At 41.2% G+C, this 17838-nt stretch overlaps 1 protein-coding gene across 1 annotated transcript in view; it reads left to right on the top strand.

Moving 5' to 3' along the window:
• DDX46 (DEAD-box helicase 46) overlaps positions 1-17838 on the top strand; it is a 34834-nt gene that overhangs the window by 12263 nt on the left and 4733 nt on the right. The window contains exons 11-20 of the mRNA XM_006116048.5: positions 600-721; positions 3306-3384; positions 5410-5492; positions 6739-6903; positions 9531-9693; positions 10340-10533; positions 11114-11251; positions 11903-12052; positions 12941-13138; positions 15058-15276. Coding sequence (XP_006116110.1) covers positions 600-721; positions 3306-3384; positions 5410-5492; positions 6739-6903; positions 9531-9693; positions 10340-10533; positions 11114-11251; positions 11903-12052; positions 12941-13138; positions 15058-15276 — 1511 coding nt within the window. The remainder of the gene's footprint in view (positions 1-599; positions 722-3305; positions 3385-5409; positions 5493-6738; positions 6904-9530; positions 9694-10339; positions 10534-11113; positions 11252-11902; positions 12053-12940; positions 13139-15057; positions 15277-17838) is intronic.

The following is a 17838-nucleotide window of genomic DNA, read 5'->3' as shown; positions in this document are numbered from 1 at the left end:
GTCCCCTGCTACCCCTTGCTGCTGCCTCTGTATCTGAGGCAGCAATGTAGGATGCCAGGTGAGTGCTGGTTTGTGAGGGGAACCAGCTTAAAAAACAGTGCAGGGTGGCAGCAGACCCCACCGTGGACAGAGGCTGCTTCCAGGAAAATGTGTGTAGTCAACAAGAGCCTGCTTTTGCTACATTTCAAAGGCGGAAGTGCCATTAGTTCCCCGCTGTGCCTCTGCCCCTTCTTCCAATGGAGACAGTGCTGGGGGGACCAGGCTTTTAAGCTGGCTTCCCGCAACACCAGATCCTAATCCCCCACCTTGCTGTCTCTCTCTGATAGAGGCAGTAAGCAGGGGGAAGCGATTAGTTGAGTTGACTAGTTGCTTACATCCCTAAGCTATGGTCAAGTTTATTTTTAGTGCCAGGGCAGGCTCTATTACTGTCAATCTCTTGAAATAAGGATTTTTAAATGTACAGACAATAATTTATACAGTATAGTTAATTAGTCTAAAAGAGATGTTTAAAAATTGAACCTTCATGGTGAAGTTTAACTATGTAAAGTATCATCAACTCCTACATTTTTGTGATCAGTTTTAATAAATTTGTTTTTCAGCTGTCATCATGACCCCAACCCGAGAGTTGGCTTTACAAATTACCAAGGAATGTAAGAAGTTCTCAAAGACACTTGGGTTTAGAGTTGTCTGTGTCTATGGAGGAACAGGAATAAGTGAACAGGTACACTTAAAACATATTTTATCAGAAATTTCGTAACATTCATCACTTACCGTATTTTCCGGCGTATAGGGCGACTGGGCGTATAAGACGACCCCCTATCTTTTTAATTAAAAGATAGGGTTTCATCTTATACCCCAGCGCCCTTCCGCCTCCTTTGCTCCCGGTGTCCCTGGTCTGCTGGAGATGGTCCCCAGCAGACCAGAGGCACCGGGAGCAAAGCCGCCAGGAGCGCCTGGGCTCCCCCCCCGCCGGAGCCCCTCCGTGGCTTTGAAAGCCTCGGGGGAAGCCGGCGGGGGGGCATCCCAGGCGCGCATGGGCTGCCCGCCCGCCGGAGCCCCTCCGCGGCTTTGAAAGCCTCGGGGGAAGCCGGCGGGGGGGCATCCCAGGCGCGCATGGGCTGCCCGCCCGCCGGAGCCCCTCCGCGGCTTTGAAAGCCTCGGGGGAAGCCGGCGGCGGGGCATCCCAGGCGCGCATGGGCTGCCCCCCCGCCGGAGCCCCGCGGAGGGGCTCCGGCGGGCGGGCAGCCCATGCGCACCTGGGATGCCCCCCCGCCGGCTTCCCCCGAGGCTTTCAAAGCCGCGGAGGGGCTCCGGCGGGCGGGCAGCCCATGCGCGCCTGGGATGCCCCCCCGCCGGCTTCCCCCGAGGCTTTCAAAGCCGCGGAGGGGCTCCGGCGGGCGGGCAGCCCATGCGCGCCTGGGATGCCCCCCCGCCGGCTTCCCCCGAGGCTTTCAAAGCCGCGGAGGGGCTCCGGCGGCGGGGCATCCGGCGTACAAGACGACCCCCGATTTTTGGGGGATGTTTTTTAACTTCAGAGGTCGTCTTGTACGCCGGAATATACGGTACCAACCTTTCTCAGAGGTTGTTTCCCATAAACCCCTTATTAGTTCTTATTTCAAATTTTTGCTTTTCTCTTTATGTTGGAGGTATGGTAGTACAGGCAGTCCCCGGGTTACGTACAAGATAGGGACTGTAGGTTTGTTCTTAAGTTGAATTTGTATGTAAGTCAGAACTGGCGTCCAGATTCAGTCGCTGCTGAAACTGACCAGCGGCTGACTACAGGAAGCCCGAGGCAGAGTTGCTCTGCCACGGGCTTCCTGTAGTCAGCCGCTGGTCAGTTTCAGCAGCGGCTGACTTGGGGACGCCTGGGGGCAGAGCAGCTGGGGTGCTGCTGGGTTGCTCCAGTAGCGCCGCTCCTTGGCGCTACTGGACCAACCCAGCAGCACCCCAGCTGCTCTGCCCCAGGCGTCCTGATTCAGCTGCTGCTGAAACTGACCAGCAGTGGCTGAATCAGGACGCCTGGGGCAGAGCAGCTGGGGTGCTGCTGGGTTGGTCCAGTAGAGCCGAGAGCGGCGCTGCGGGACCAACCCGCAGCGCCTCAGCTGCTCTACCACATGGGTCCTGAGAATAGCCTGGTCTGCTGGGGGGGAGGGGGCGCACTAGCTGCGCCCCCCCCCCAAGCAGACCAGGGAGACGCGGGCGGTGGGACCAAGACGCGCCGTGGTCCCGCCGCCCGGGTCCTCCGTGGCTTTGCTCCCCGTCTCCCTGGTCTGCTGGGGGGGGGCGGGGGGCGGAGCAGCAGCGGCAGACCAAGGAGACGCGGAGCAGCTTTTCTCGCCCCCGAGGACGCGGGCGGTGGGACTGCGGCGTGTCTGGGCGGTCCTGCCGCCCGCGTCCTCCAGGGCGAGAAAAGCCCCGTTCGTAAGTGCGGATCCGACATAAGTCGGATCCGCGTAACCCGGGGACTGACTGTAGTTAGATTTCTTTTAAAAACCTGCTCCTTAATACCACCATCAGCAGTACCTGTCCTTTGCATGTGAACTCAAACGTACATTGTCAGAAGTCAGTCTGTTTGAAGTTTCTCCTGTATGGGCCCATGTGTTTGACCATTTTTTTTTTTTTTTTTTTTTTAATATATATGGTTTGGTGGTAATTAAACAAAGTATTTGTGGGTTATGATGGTTTGAAATAAGGGTTTCCTGTTTCCAGAAAGTTTCCTAACTTTTCTGATATCTCAGTCTCAAAAAAGAAGGCTGAGGAATTCTTAATTTGATTTGTCATTAGCAAGTAATGCTTTTTGACTTTTAATAAAACTTGATGGATTAGTTTTAATAAAACTTGATGGATTAATTTTTAAGTTACTCAATATTGTTAATCCACGGAATTTATAGGATTTATAAATTTTGTAATCATATGTAATGGAGCTTAATATATTCACAGATGTATGCTGTGGAGAAATCTTAAAAACCTAACATGAATTGTCTTAATATGCGAAGCTTATCTTAATATACGGATGAACATTTGCATAATAATTGTAGCCCTTTTGTGTGCACTGCTCCAGATTGTAGCAGCTTCAAGTTACTGCAGGTCTTCACAAATCATTGTTTTAAAAGTAAATTCCAAATACTAAAGAAATTGCCATACAAAAACTTCAAATAGATTAACAATACTCTATTGTTGTAAATTATCATTAAATAGGAATGGTTAATCATTGTGACAGAAAAAAATTACGTACATCATTCAGTCTCTGCTAGCCGTAAACTTCAAGTGGTTTGTTAAATTAAATTATCTGTTTTTAAAAACAGATTGCTGAACTAAAAAGAGGTGCTGAAATTATTGTTTGCACACCTGGACGTATGATTGACATGTTAGCTGCTAACAATGGTGAGTAGAAACTTGACTCCTTTAGAGAGATTTTTTTATATATTTTGTAATTCTAATAAATTCAGGAGATCGTGTGTTTTGATAAATAGTCTTCTGGTATTTATTTATATCTCTTGAAGCTGTGATATCTATTTATATGGCATTTCAGAATGTACAGCAATGAAAATGGTTCTATTCAATTAGCAACTTCATTTTGAATGAAAGGCATTGTACGATGCTTGAAGAATTTCTAAGAGTTTTTATATGCACAGTCAGTTTATAACTCTGTACTCCAAATTTCTGGTACTTTTGCATGATTTAGGGCTTATCCACATGGCAAGGTAATTTAAAAATCCTAAAGACTGGCTTGGTTTCCTATACTTGGAAGTACTGGTAAGCCAAGTCCCTCTCATTTTCAGTGTGCTGTAGCAATATTCACTGGGACATTACTGCTCAGCAAGCTGTTATGCTATGGATTCACAGCCTAGCTTGCTGTGGAGTAACTTGTCATGTAGATAAGCTTGTAATTAAAGACTTATTTATGTAATTCTCACTTATTTGATATCCCATTGCCCAATAACTGAACTTCAACATTTGCACAATTTAACAGCAGTTCACTTTTGCCTGAAATAGACTTAGCTGTACAGAAGACCCTGACTTTGTTGCTAAAAATCAAAAATTGTTATTTGAATGACCTTCTGTTTAAAAATTTAAAACTAGTGTCTTCCTAGATCAAATGCCTGGGTAGGTTAAAATGAGATACTGCAGCTTGAAGAGGCTTTGGCTTACTGTTATCATTGCATGCTGTTAGACAAAGTTTGATTATTAAAATATTCCATATCAAACCACTAATAAACTGTTGACATTATTTAACTTCTGTGGAAAAAGTCCCTCAAGACTTATAGAACTGGGCTTCCAAGACATAAATCGTCAAAGGTAGGTACATTAATGCTGTTCCCAAGTAATTTTAAAGAGTTTTTATTTGAGGATGAAAATATTAACATGTTAAATATGTAGATTTTTAAGAAAAAGTGTGACCTGAACATCTTAAAGTATTGTATGATATTTAAAAAATAGTAACTTAAGGACTTGACACATCTGTAGTTTTAAATTTAAAAGTAGTAGGTCCTTACATAATTTGATAAAGGTACCAGGGAAATTTGAAAAATCCTTCTTGGAGTCTGAAAACAGACAACAAACTATCACAATTATTGTGTGAAACGCAGTGTATTCTTGTGTCAATATGTTTTAAAGATAATATGATTTAATTCACTTTTTTCACTTCTAAGTGTTTTATGTTCACTATTTAAGGTGTACCTTTTTTCACTGCTTGGGAAGACTAGTAAATTGCTTTATCCATGACCATTACAAAATGAACTGTGTGTACAGATGTACACTTTTTGTACTTGCTTTAATTCCACTTGTACCAAAGACTGGGGTTCTTATTACTTTTTGACTTGGCTGCTTTAATAGACAGGTTTTAATCTGTATGTGTTTGTTAGTAAAATGTTGGTTACACTTTATTATTTGTGCTGTTAGCAGTTAACTACAAATAGTTATGAATATCCTCAAGTCATTTCTAAATCCAGTGTGGCATTGCAGATTGTAATATGGAGGGCAGTATTATGAGGCTTCATCAGTTAGAACTGGAACATTGCTTTCCACACATACGCTGTAATCTCTAATATGTTTTTTCCTAGGTGGAGCTGTCAGATAATGGCTGATGTGGCTCGTTGCTTCATCTCAGTCTTAGTTTTATGATGTGTTTTGGCGAGGGCTGTTTTCTGAATTTTACAGGTTCTTCTGGCCCTATGATGGTACGCAAGAGAAGAGTTTGACAAAATAAAGGGCCTTGTGCATCCTTACACATTTGCCAGAATGTGTATGTTATTAGAATAAGAAATTTAAAATAAAAAATCTATTTAACTTGTATATGTATGCTAGAAGATAGTCAGAATACTTAACATTTTATTTATAATTACCCATGAGGGGAAAGAGACGTCTTTTTGATGTTGTTTCCTCTTTTTTTCCTCTCCTTTTTCACAGGTCGGGTGACAAACCTTCGGAGAGTTACATATGTTGTACTGGATGAAGCAGACAGAATGTTTGACATGGGTTTTGAACCACAGGTAATGTGGATTTTAACTTTAGTGGGAAAGGAGAGATGGCAATGCAGTGACTTAACATCATGTTAGGCTTCAGGACATTATTGTTGCTTAAAGGATTTTGCAGGATAGAAGTAAGTTTTGTGTGTGTGGGGGGGGGGGAATTAAGTGAATTAAATCTGCCTATCAGTACTGTCATATATGAGGCTATCAACACTTGGTCAGCAAAGCATATTGGTTTTGGGTAACAATTTATCAGCTGACTCAGTTTTTGCATTGATCGATCATGGCTAGAACTCTGTGTCAGTCACAGAGGTTACGGAGGTTACAGATTCCATGACCTTCTGCAACCTCCCTGACTTCTTCAGTAGCCCGTGTGATTGACTCAAAGGCCACCTAAGTAGTGGCTGGTGGCTGGCCCCAGGATTTGCCTGAGCAACAGCTGGTACAGCTGGCCCTAAAACTGCCTCAGCAGCCGGTGTTTGGCAGCCCCAGGAAGCTGATGCTGCTGGCTTCTCAAGAACACTGTCCCCCAAGATTTAGTCAGGGGTATTTATCATGATTATTTGTGTATTGCATGTGACCTGTTTTTCTACAAAATATCCATGACTAAATCATAGCCTTAATCATGGCATACTTAGAGTTACCCAATAACTTCTTGTCAGCGTTGGAAAGCATGTGTGAATTTCCCCAGTAAAATAAATATATATATATATATATATATCTGTATGTATGTATGTATGTATGTATGTATGTATGTATGTATTTAGAGACCTGAAATGGGCTGTTGAAGCCCTCTGTAGCCATATAACTGGCTGGGGGGATTATTCCCTCAGAACAGGCATTGAAGGCTGTCTCGGAGGCTCCATTATCTCCTTGGATAAGCCTTGAGAAAGGAAAGTACTATATCACTACAGTGAATCTGGATGGTTGGGCCCCCATTCACAGGCAGTTTGGAGCTTCTAAACTACATCAAGGGACACTTACTCCTCCAGACTTGGGAAGGCCGCTACCCTTATTTCCTTGGACTGTGAAGTTTGTGGTTGTGTGCTCCTTTTGGAGCATCCCAACCATGTTTTGTTTCCTTTTCTGCTGCTTTTCCAGTTAGAATACACAGTGTCCTGAAGGTAAAACTTACAAAGGATATTTATATGTGTGCAAAACAATTATTCCTTAGTTTTAAAAATGACAGAGAAGTGTATGTGTGAAGTCTTTGTGTGTTGTGCAGAATACTCCAGTGGTATTAACTTTAATTTTACCCTTCAATCAGGTCATGCGCATTGTAGACAACATCAGACCTGATCGTCAGACAGTCATGTTCTCTGCCACCTTCCCCAGAGCTATGGAGGCATTAGCTCGTCGAATTCTGAATAAGCCGATTGAGGTGCAAGTTGGAGGCAGGAGTGTTGTTTGTTCTGATGTGGAACAGGAGGTGGTGAGTATTGCATGGCTGCATCTTTTATCTTTTGTTTAATTGACAATAAGACATTCCTGGAAGAATAGTATATTAAATGCAAAACCATAAAATAAAGGCTTTTTTACTTTTGGCTCTTTTGTGGACTTAAGCCATTAAAAATACCTTCTAATGTTTTCACTCAGTGAAGTGGTAAATAATTTATTAACAATGATTTTGATATACTGATTTGAAAAAGTAATAGGTTTAATTTGACTTCTCTTGGAATTGGTTGGAAAGGACTGCACATTTTTATAAACATAGTAAGATTGTCAGTAAAGAAAATTATTTTTAGTGCCTGCACAGATACAAAATGTATGTGAATAGCTGCATCCATATCAGTAAAAATGAGCTGCGAATAGCCATATTTACATCTGTGGATGCCCACTGATTTGCAGAGCTCTAATTATTTTTCCTCTAGCATTTATGGACAAGGGATACAACTTGTTTATTTGGTGTAATGAGTAGTGGAGGGGAGAGACGGTTTCCAGGAACATTTGCTAATACTAATTAAAAAAAAAAAAAAAAGCAGCAGCACCTATTTTGGCTAGCCCAGCAGTATGAAAGTTCTCATGAGGCAAGCATTCTTTTCTGAGGGTTAAATATAACATGCATATGGTCAATCATCATTAAGAAAAGGCATGTCTGAGCTGCCATCCTAGTTAATGTGACATTAGATTATATGGAAGTTCAGAAATGGCAACTGTAATGAAGAATATTTTAAAAATACATATTCCACAGTTCATTGTATGAGTGAACTTGTGAATTGTTAGACTGTTGGGCTTAGCAAATGGAATCTACACTTTACAGTGGCACAGCTGCAGCACTTCATTGCAGATATTCACTACAGTGATAGTAAAACTCTTCCTGTCCCTGAAGTTAGCCCACCATCATGAGAGGTGGTAAGTAGGTTGATGGATAAATACTGCTAATTTAGTGTGACCACACCCCAGGTTGGGTAGGCATTGCTTCATCTCCTAAGGGAGTAGAGTTTTCATACCACTGAGAGATGTAGTAATGCTGATAAAGTTTCTAGTGTAGACCGCCCCTCGCTTTTATATAGTGCTGTTCATCAGTAGATCTCAAAGAACTTTACATCATTTCCCCCTTTTATAAGGGGGAAACTGAGACACAGAGAGATGATGTGACTGTCCAAGGTCACCAGCAGGCCAGTGACAGAGTTAGGGATAGCCCCAGTCCAATGGCTTTTCCACTAAGCCACATGGTTGATATGAAACAAAAGACAGGACTAACAAGATGGTTTATTAGGTGATAAGCTTTCGTGGGCAAGACCCACTTCCTTAGATCAAATTGTGGAAGAAAATTGGCATGACTATATATACCAAAGGGATACAGTCAAAAAAAGTGAACACACATAAAAAGGACAAATCAAATTTCAGAACTGAGGGGGGGAGGCTAATGTCTGTGAGCTAATGATATTAGAAGTGATAATTGGGGAAGCTATCTTTGTAATGGGTAAGGTAATTACCCCCCTCACCTAATAAACCATCTTGTTAGTCTTTAAAGTGCTACATAGTCCTGTCTTTTGTTTCAGCTAGACCAGACTAACATGGTTGCATCTCTATTACTATTCTACATGGTTGATATGTGATTCCTGAGTGCTCCTTCTGTACATTTTGTTCTAAGGAACGGGGATAATGGTTGTGTTGTGAAATGTTTGCAATATGTACTTTTTTTTTTTTTTTTGCAGGCTGGTAAGAGAAATCTCATCCATGTGTTTATGTCCTAAAATCTTGACAGTTTTATTACTGACATGTTTCTTTCCTTCTTCACCACCTGCTTCACCATTTCCCACAACATCTAGTGCCCAGCATTTCCAGCTCCCTCTCCCCTATTCATCCCTTTTAAGGAATTTTTAGTGGCAAAATAGAAGTCATTAACATGTAAGAAGTTGCTCCTTGCTGTTTCCTGTCCTATGCTGCTGTGTACACTCTCCCTCTCCCGCCCTCTCCCTCCCCCCAAGCAGCAGCTTAATGGAGAGCTGAATGCCAACTTGGTTCTATAGTCTGAGCTGCACATTTGAGATGAGCCCCTCATTCCCACTACTCACCCCAGTTGAGACTCCTGCCCCTCCTTTAGTTAGGCTTCCCCAGCAATGCCTTGTGCTAGTCTTCTGTAATTAACTCTCCCTCACTCTCAAGAATACACAGACTGTGCAGATGGTATTGTAACTAGTTTCATTACTTGGTTTTGACCAGCTTTGTTCACTGGAAGCTTTAGTGCTTCCACTTCTATCTTGGATGCAGCACAAAGAAAATCCAACTTCTGTTCACAATATTTGTATACTCAGACCTAGTAGTGATAGAGATTAACTGGCTCTGGAGCAGCCCGTGATGGGCCCAGCCTGGCCAGAGCAGCCCATTGTAGGCAGGGGGCACTCCAGTCCAGCCATGCTGCCCAACCCGTTTAAGCAGTTAATTGGTTAAATATAACATTTAACTGATTGATTAGGGATGTAAAACCCCATTTAAAGCTCAATAAAAGGAATAGTGTGCAATTTGTCTTACGTGTTTTCAAGTGTTTGTAATACCCACAGTCCATTTGAACAGGCAATGTCTCAGCTATTTTTTTTTCTATTTGCTTTTCAGATTGTGATAGAAGAAGAGAGCAAGTTCCTAAAGTTACTTGAACTGCTTGGGCATTATCAGGAGAAAGGATCTGTCATCATATTTGTTGATAAACAGGAACATGCTGATGGATTGTTGAAAGATTTAATGAGAGCCTCTTATCCCTGCATGTCACTTCATGGAGGTAGAGTGCAATCTTAAGGACTTACATTGTTTTTAACTAGAATAATAGGATTGGGTATTTTTTTAAATGTTGCAATTTTTTATTTCCATGCAGTACCATTTTAAACCTTGGAATATTTTCTCCCTTGCAATTAAGGCCTTTCATTTGGCGCACACATAGTTTTCTAACATTTTGAATAAAACTGCAATTGACTTGGCATTTTATAAGTTAAAAACACCATAACATGCCAAAATATCTCTTTATGCAGCAAGTTTATGAATTGGTTTGGCAGGAATACATCTCTGAGATAGTAGTAGTTCATTGCTATTGGAGACCGGTAGAGGGAGCATAAAATGGATTTTTCTAGAGTCTACAAAACTAGTTTCATTTCTCTGTCATCAAGTAGTAATTTAAAAATGTAGGTCACAGAAACCCCTCTAGAATACAGAGTGGAGTATATATAATTTGCTTAGGCTAATGTCATGCAGAACAATAAACCATTTAGTTTCTGGAGTTAATTGAATTTTGTATTAGATTTTGACACTTTAAATAATTGGTGAGGGCTCTCTCAGCCTGCATAAGGATACTTTTTACTGAAAATTGAAAGCAAATAAATGCATAAAATTAAACTGTTTAAAAATCAGCTATTTTGTGTGATTCCTTGAAGGTATTGATCAATATGACAGAGACAGCATAATTAATGATTTTAAGAATGGAGTATGCAAACTTCTTGTGGCCACATCTGTAGCAGCACGAGGCCTGGATGTAAAGCAACTAATGTTGGTAGTCAATTACAGCTGTCCCAACCATTATGAAGATTATGTGCACAGAGCAGGCCGAACTGGACGAGCTGGCAACAAAGTATGTAAAAGTAATTCTTCTTAACTGTATTTAGACCTCTGCCTTGTTTGTCTAATACAGTTTTCCAGAATGGGGATTGGGATAAGAGAATGTTTTTGGTATATGATGAGAATTGTTCCTAGGCGCTGAGGTTTTTAGAAGCATCACATGTAAGACAGTGGTCTAAATTTTAAAACTCAAACGCCTGTTCTGTACCAAATTTGTGTGAAAATGAGGAAATGCTTATTGAAGTAAGACTTCCCCAAGAGTTTGTCTCTGTTGATCATTTGATATTGCTCATGCTTGGAAATGTTCACGTGTGACCCTGGAAGATTTAGTGTTACAGATTTACAGCCATGACCAGATGTAAATAGAAAGCTTTAGATTTCATGATGAGCAGTTGAAAGATTTTATCAGTTTACATGCTAAGAAAAACAGTTAGTTTATATTTCTCTTAAAAGGAAGTTCAAGTAAAAAATGCAGTTTTACTTTTATGAAATTTAACAGTACTACCTGTGCTAAGATGCTTTAAAGAATAAGAGGACACAGTCTTCATGGATTTTTGTTTAATACCTCTAATTTTTAATTTAATGCTGACTAGGGGTATGCCTTCACCTTCATTACTGAAGATCAAGCACGGTATGCTGGTGATATAATTAAGGCTTTGGAATTGTCAGGAAAACCAATTCCCGCTGAGCTGGAGAAGCTCTGGAGTGACTTCAAAGATCAACAGAAGGCTGCAAGTAACCTTTTTCCTTTTTGATGAGTTGTGCTTTTGTACTCCTGTGTCTCTGTTCTGCACACACAACTTTACATGCTGGATAGTCCCACTGACCGCATTGGGGCAACATGTATACGGTTAAATAGGTGCTAAATGTTTTCAGGATTGGGGTCTGACGTGTTTTCAAGAGTTTTCTTGTGAATTTCACTGTTGTAACCATGCGTATGTGAGCAGTCTCGAGACCTTATTTTGTCAGAAATCGTATATTAGACAATGAGAGTATTGTAGCATTTGTATTTTATTTGTATTCACTCCATCACAGTATTGGGGCATAATGTTTCAAATGTAATATTATGTGTTGTCTACCAAAGTGAAAATTCTGTTACTTTAGAAAACATTTTAGTTTGATACACTTACATTACTCAAAAACAAAATATTTATTACTTACATCTCTTCAGTTTATATTAAATAACTGTTAAACTTTTCTTTGTAAAATAATTGTTTCAAGGTTTAAAAGCCTGGTAAATGTCTTTATTTTATTATTTTTTCATTTAACATCATTAGCAATTAAGTAGCCTTATTTACAATTGTTTTACTATTTCTAGAACTGTGTTATAAAACTTGTAGTGTTTCAAGTTACTTTTAAAAATAAACATACTTATTTTATAGGAGGGGAAAATTATTAAAAAGAGCAGTGGATTCTCTGGCAAAGGATTCAAGTTTGATGAAACAGAACAGGCCTTGGCTAATGAGCGAAAGAAACTACAAAAAGCTGCTCTTGGCCTTCAGGATTCAGATGATGAAGATACTGCTCTTGATGTAAGCATTAAAAAAAATTGTTTACATTTTTATCAATTTTACTATATTCCCTATAATAATTCATAAAAATACAACCCAGTCTAATTACAAATTGCTGAATGCTTGGATTTATGCTATTCCACACAGCCCTCTAATTTACTAGATAAATCTCATGTAAATCTGTGCTTTCTTTATCGTCTGAAAGTATAAACCTTCTAAAGAGTTACAAATCTGTCATTTGTCACTTACTGATATTTTATAAATAATGTAAATATGGATGTTACTTGATTCAAAAGGGCACAAACACTTTTTCACTTTTGCAAAGTTAATACTCTTGTAGCCTAGTGCTTAAAAGAAATATATAATAGCGTTTCCCATTTCTAGAGCCATATTAGATACTTTCCCTTAATATTTGCTACCTTTTCCATGAACTGGGAAATTACTGCATTAACTGCTGACACAAGGGCTGCTGAAGAACTGCTTTTAGAAATCTTCCCTCAAAAACCACAATGTGAACACTGTTCCCCACTCCTCCCTAAGCAAACTAAAGTATGAGATTACTTAAAGATCTTAAATGGCACTTTTCATGGGAGAATCTCAAAATGCTTATCATTAATCTGAAACTGAAGGACTCAAGATAAGTGCCTTGTTACAGGTAGAAAGTAAATCTGTGGCACAGCCAAAAATAGATCTCCAGTCTCCTGATGCCCAGTCTGTTTCCTGACCACAAGATCATCCTTCCCCTTTGTTTCACTGCAGTTCTGTGCAAGCTTAGTCAGCGTTTATTGTTGCAAGGTTCAAATTTTATTTTTTGAAAAATAAAGTGATTGCACACTGATATTTTCTTACTATATTTGGACAAGAATTGCGTAATGCTAAATGTATTGATACTATTGATCTATTCCTTAGATTGATGAACAAATTGAGAGCATGTTCAATTCAAAAAAGAGAGTAAAAGACATGGCAGCACCAGGAACATCTAATGTGCCTACACCAACAGCTGGTAATGCAGAAAAACTGGAAATTGCCAAAAGACTAGCTTTAAGAATTAATGCTCAGAAGAATCTTGGAGCAGAGGCACAAGTATTGGTCCCTTTTCACTTTAAGGTCATTCTCTTTACCAACAATTTTTTACTAACTGTTTAGTGGAATGTATTAAATTTTTGTTTTACAACCATGTTAAAGTATTGTTCTAAAAAGCTTCTTTATTCGATATTTAACAGTAAACCATATAATTCTTTTACTGTCAGTTTTGTAATCTTTTTGTTGTGACAAAATGCTTTAGCACAAAAACTGGAATCCCTGATCTGGTTTGGCACAAAGGGGTTAAATATAGCTACTTTTACAAGAGCAACTAACCAGTTTGTTAACATTATTAGAATTACAAAATGCCTGTGTCTCCTGAAGTATATAATATACAATGTTTTGTCATGCTTGTAGAACTCTGTAATTTAATTTTAAATGTATATGAACTTTAGTAGCATTTCCAGGAGATGGTTTGTTAGTTTTGAAGTTTCCATCATTATAGTCAACATAGTCACCATGAATGTCTGAATGTCCAGAAAAGGAAGAGAGGGTATGTCTACACTAGCTCGTTAATTCGAGCTAGGTAGGCAAGTCAGGCAACCGGAGTTGCAAATGAAGCCCGGGATTTAAATATCCCAGGCTTTATTTGCATGTTCCCATCTGGCCGCCATTTTTAAATCCCCCGTAGTTCAAATGAACTGCCCACGGCTTCATGCGGCAGTTTAAAGTTAATCCGAGCTAAATCCTTAGTTTGGATTAACTGTTACACCTCATTCTACGAGGAGGAACAGTTAATCCGAACTAAGGACTTAGTTCGGATTAACTTTAAACTTCTGCGTGTAGCCGCGGGCAGTTCATTCAAACTAAGGGGGATTTAAAAATGGCAGCCGGACGGGAACGTGCAAATAAAGCCTGGGATATTTAAATCCCGGGCTTCATTTGCAACTCCGGTTGCCTGATTTGCCTACTTAGCTCGAATTAACGAGCTAGTGTAGACATACCCAGAGATATTAATTCAACTCTTACCCCTAGTTAACATCAGTCAACTCTCTCTCCTGTTACAGATGTTAAAGTTTAAGTTTTTTAGAATATATTGTCATGAAAGCTACTATGTGTAAGAGAGCTTCTGGTTTAATGTTAGATTATTTCAGTTCACAATGTATAATGTCTTGGATGAAATAAAGAACTAAGTATATTATTAGAGTAGTCCTTAGGCTTTACAGGGTTTTTAGTTCCATTGAAGGAAGGTAGCGTGTGCTCATTTTCCTAGCTTGGTAATTGGACAAGAAGTGTATGGAATGGGTTAAACTTAAAGTTTGTTTTGCTGATGACAGTCTGGAATGTCTATAACCTTTAGAGCTGAAAATGCAGCAAGGGCCTTTTTTGGGGAGAAGGAAAGTACAGGCAGTCCCCGGGTTACGCGGATCCGACTTATGTCGGATCCGCACTTACAAACGGGGCTTTCTCACCCTGGAGCTCGCAGGCAGCGGGACCGCCCAGAGCGTAGCGGTCCCGCCACCTCGACCTCCGGGGCGAGAAAAGCTGCTCCGGGTGCCCCTGGTCTGCTGGGGACCGTCTCCAGCAGACCAGGGACACCTGGAACAAAGCCGGGGAGGCAGAGGGGTCCTGCGCCTCTGAGGCTTTGCCAGAGCAGCCCAGCTGATGTCCCAGGCTCGAGATTCAGCCGCTGTTGAAACTGATCAGTGGCTGATTCCAGGAAGCTGGGGGCAGAGCAATTCTGCCTCCAGCTTCTTGTAGTCAGCCCCTGGTCAGTTTCAGCAGCAACGGCTGAATGTGGAGCCAGTTCCGACTTACATACAAATTCAACTTAAGAACAAACCTATAGTCCCTATCTTGTACGTAACCCGGGGACTGCCTGTATTGAAGCTGCCATTTACTATGTGTAGACGTTTTGTAATGAAAGTCAGGTGCTTAAAAGCCAGATTTTTCTGATGCTACCTCTGGGAACCTTGTAATGAATGTGGACTTGTTTATTACAGGATGTGATGCAGCAGGCTACAAATGCAATCTTGAGAGGAGGCACAATTCAGGCTCCTACTGTATCTGCCAAAACTATTGCAGAGCAACTGGCTGAAAAGATAAATGCCAAGCTCAATTATGTGCCCATAGAAAAACAAGAGGAAGAAAAACAGGAGGGAGGACAGAATGAATCGTTTAAGAGATATGAGGAGGAATTAGAGATCAATGATTTCCCACAGGCAAGTAACAATTTTTTCTTTAATCATATTTTAATGCCAGTCACTAAACACAATGCTTTCCTAGAGACTCTTTATACAGGTTGATGATGTGTGCTCATTCCAACTGAGGTTTTATCTGTATTGTAGATCTTTATCAGCCATATCCAATAAAACTCCATGACATTAGCTCAGTTGTATAATCTGCACCATGTATCTATTGACATTCTTTCCTAGCGCAAGAAATGCATCATCCTTTAGACACTCATCATATGAAGATGTGGCGCTATGCCCTTAATCCTGTTAACATAAAAATCTTACCACATCTTCTTGTATAATATTAGAAAGATCTGGCTTTTCTTTGTCCTCATTACCATAACTCTGGTCCAGGCCCACATCTCTTGACTATTATATCTGCTCTTAAACTTGGATTGTTAAGGAATTTTCTGAGGCATAAAAGTAGGCACTTAACTCCATGTCAATGGGAATTACATGTCCAATTGCCATTTATGCTTCTACAATATTTCCACTGTCAACCTTTTAGAACAGGGACTACTTTTTGCTCTACATCTGTACGTTGCTTAATGCATTGAGGCCCTGATCTCATTGGGGCATGGCGTTATTCTGTTATGAATAATTGCCTGACTTTGCTGTTTCCCTGTAGTTCTAATGTAAATACGATGTAAATGTTTAGCATAGTTGGGTTAGTTTTCTCAGGATTCAAATTGCATGAATATAACTACAGTATGAGCTGTATTATAGAATACTAGAACTGGAAGGTACCTTGAGAGATCAAGTCCAGTCCCCTGCCTTCATGGCAGAACCAAGCACCAGATCATCCCTGATAGACATCTATCCAACCTGCTCTTAAATATCTCCAGTGATGGAGATTCTACAGCCTCCCTAGGCAATTTATTCCAGTGTTTAACCACCTTGACAGGAAGTTTTTCCTAATATCCAAACTTCCCTTGCTGCAATTTAAGCCCATTGTTCCTTGTCCTATCATCAGAGGCCAAGGAGAACAATTTTTCTCCCTCCTCTTTGTAACACCCTTTCAGATACTTGAAAACTGCTATCATGTCCCCTCTCAGTCTTCTTTTTTCTATACTAAACAAGCCCAATTCTTTCAATCTTCTCTCATAGGTCACGTTTTCTAGAACTTTAATCATTTTTGTTGCTCTTGTCCGGTCCTTCTCCAAATCTTTCTTGAAATACGGTGCCCCGAACTGGACACAATACTCCAACTGAGGCCTAATAGGTGCAGAGTCAAGTGGAAGAATGACTTCTTGTGTCTTGCTCACAACATTCCTGTTAATGCATCCCAGAATCACGGTTTTTTTTTTTTTTTTTTTTTTTTTTGCAAAAGTATCACACTGTTGACTTATGTTTATCTTGTACTCCACTATGATCCCTAGATCCCTTTCTGCAGTATTCCTTCCTGCTTCCCGTTCTGTATGTGTGAAACTGATGGTTCCTTCCTAAGTGGAGAACTTTACATTTGTCCCTATTGAGCTTCATCCTCTTTACCTCAGGCCATTTCTCCAGTTTGTCCGAATCATTTTGAATTATGACCCCATCCTCCAAAGCACTTGCAACCCCTCCCAGCTTGGTATCATCTGCAAACTCAGTAAACATGCTTTCTATGCCATCATCTAAATCGTTGATGAAGGTATTGAACAGAACTGGTTCCAAAACAGAACTGGCCCCTGCGGAACCTCATTCATCCTGGTGCTGAGTTTGTTCTTCATACCCCCCACCTTCCCATCCTAGAATGTAGTAGGTGATACAAATTGTTTTCAAGAATGAGACAAACTATTATCTTATTAACTCTGTGTGTCTAATAGATTGAGATTTCAATAGAAACAGTGTCTAAGTGAATGAAGTACTCTAAAACTTCAGGCTTCTCAACTTCCCACAGAGTAAAATGGAGCTTGTTCCAGTGGCCCTGTACATCCATCACTTTTTTTTTTCTCCCTCTTTCTCATTATTTTCTTGACGCATGGGATAGCAATGCAGGTTGAACCTCTCTCACCCAGGACTTCCTGGTCCGGCAACATCCTGTTGCAGGGAAGCCAGCGGCTGGAAGCCCTGCTGAGCCTGTGGCAGGGCAGCCAGAATGCCAGCGGACTTTGGTGGAGCAGCAGTCTGCTGCAGTGGGGCCAGAAGCCCCGGCAACGGGACCGCGGGGCTGCTGCAGTAGGGCTGGCGAGGTCGGGAACCCTGGCAGCTGAGCAGCAGTCTGTCAGCCGGGGTTGGGGAGGTAGAGTTGTCCAGGCAGTGGGACTGTGGGCTGGCAGAGCCAGGAGTACCAGTGGCAGGTTAGTTGTTTGCTGCAGTGAAGCTGAGAGCCCCAGTGGCGGGACCATAGGCTGCTGTGGCAGGGCAGCAGGGCTGGTGGAACATGGGGAACCTGCTGGGAGGCCAGACAAGGAGCAGAGTCGGACTGGTAGGAGTGGGGGGGGGGCAGAAATCACCTATTCTGGTCAGGCAAAATCCCTCCTTTGGACCACTCAGGACCCAGGGAGGTCCAACCTGTACTGATGTCTTTTGTGGTATAAGTTCATTTGGATGTGGGTATTCATTTTT

This window comes from Pelodiscus sinensis, chromosome 16 (assembly GCF_052426305.1).
Source record: "Pelodiscus sinensis isolate ZL-2025 chromosome 16, ASM5242630v1, whole genome shotgun sequence".
NCBI classification, from domain to species: Eukaryota; Metazoa; Chordata; order Testudines; family Trionychidae; genus Pelodiscus; species Pelodiscus sinensis.
This window is presented reverse-complemented; position numbering and strand designations above follow the sequence as displayed.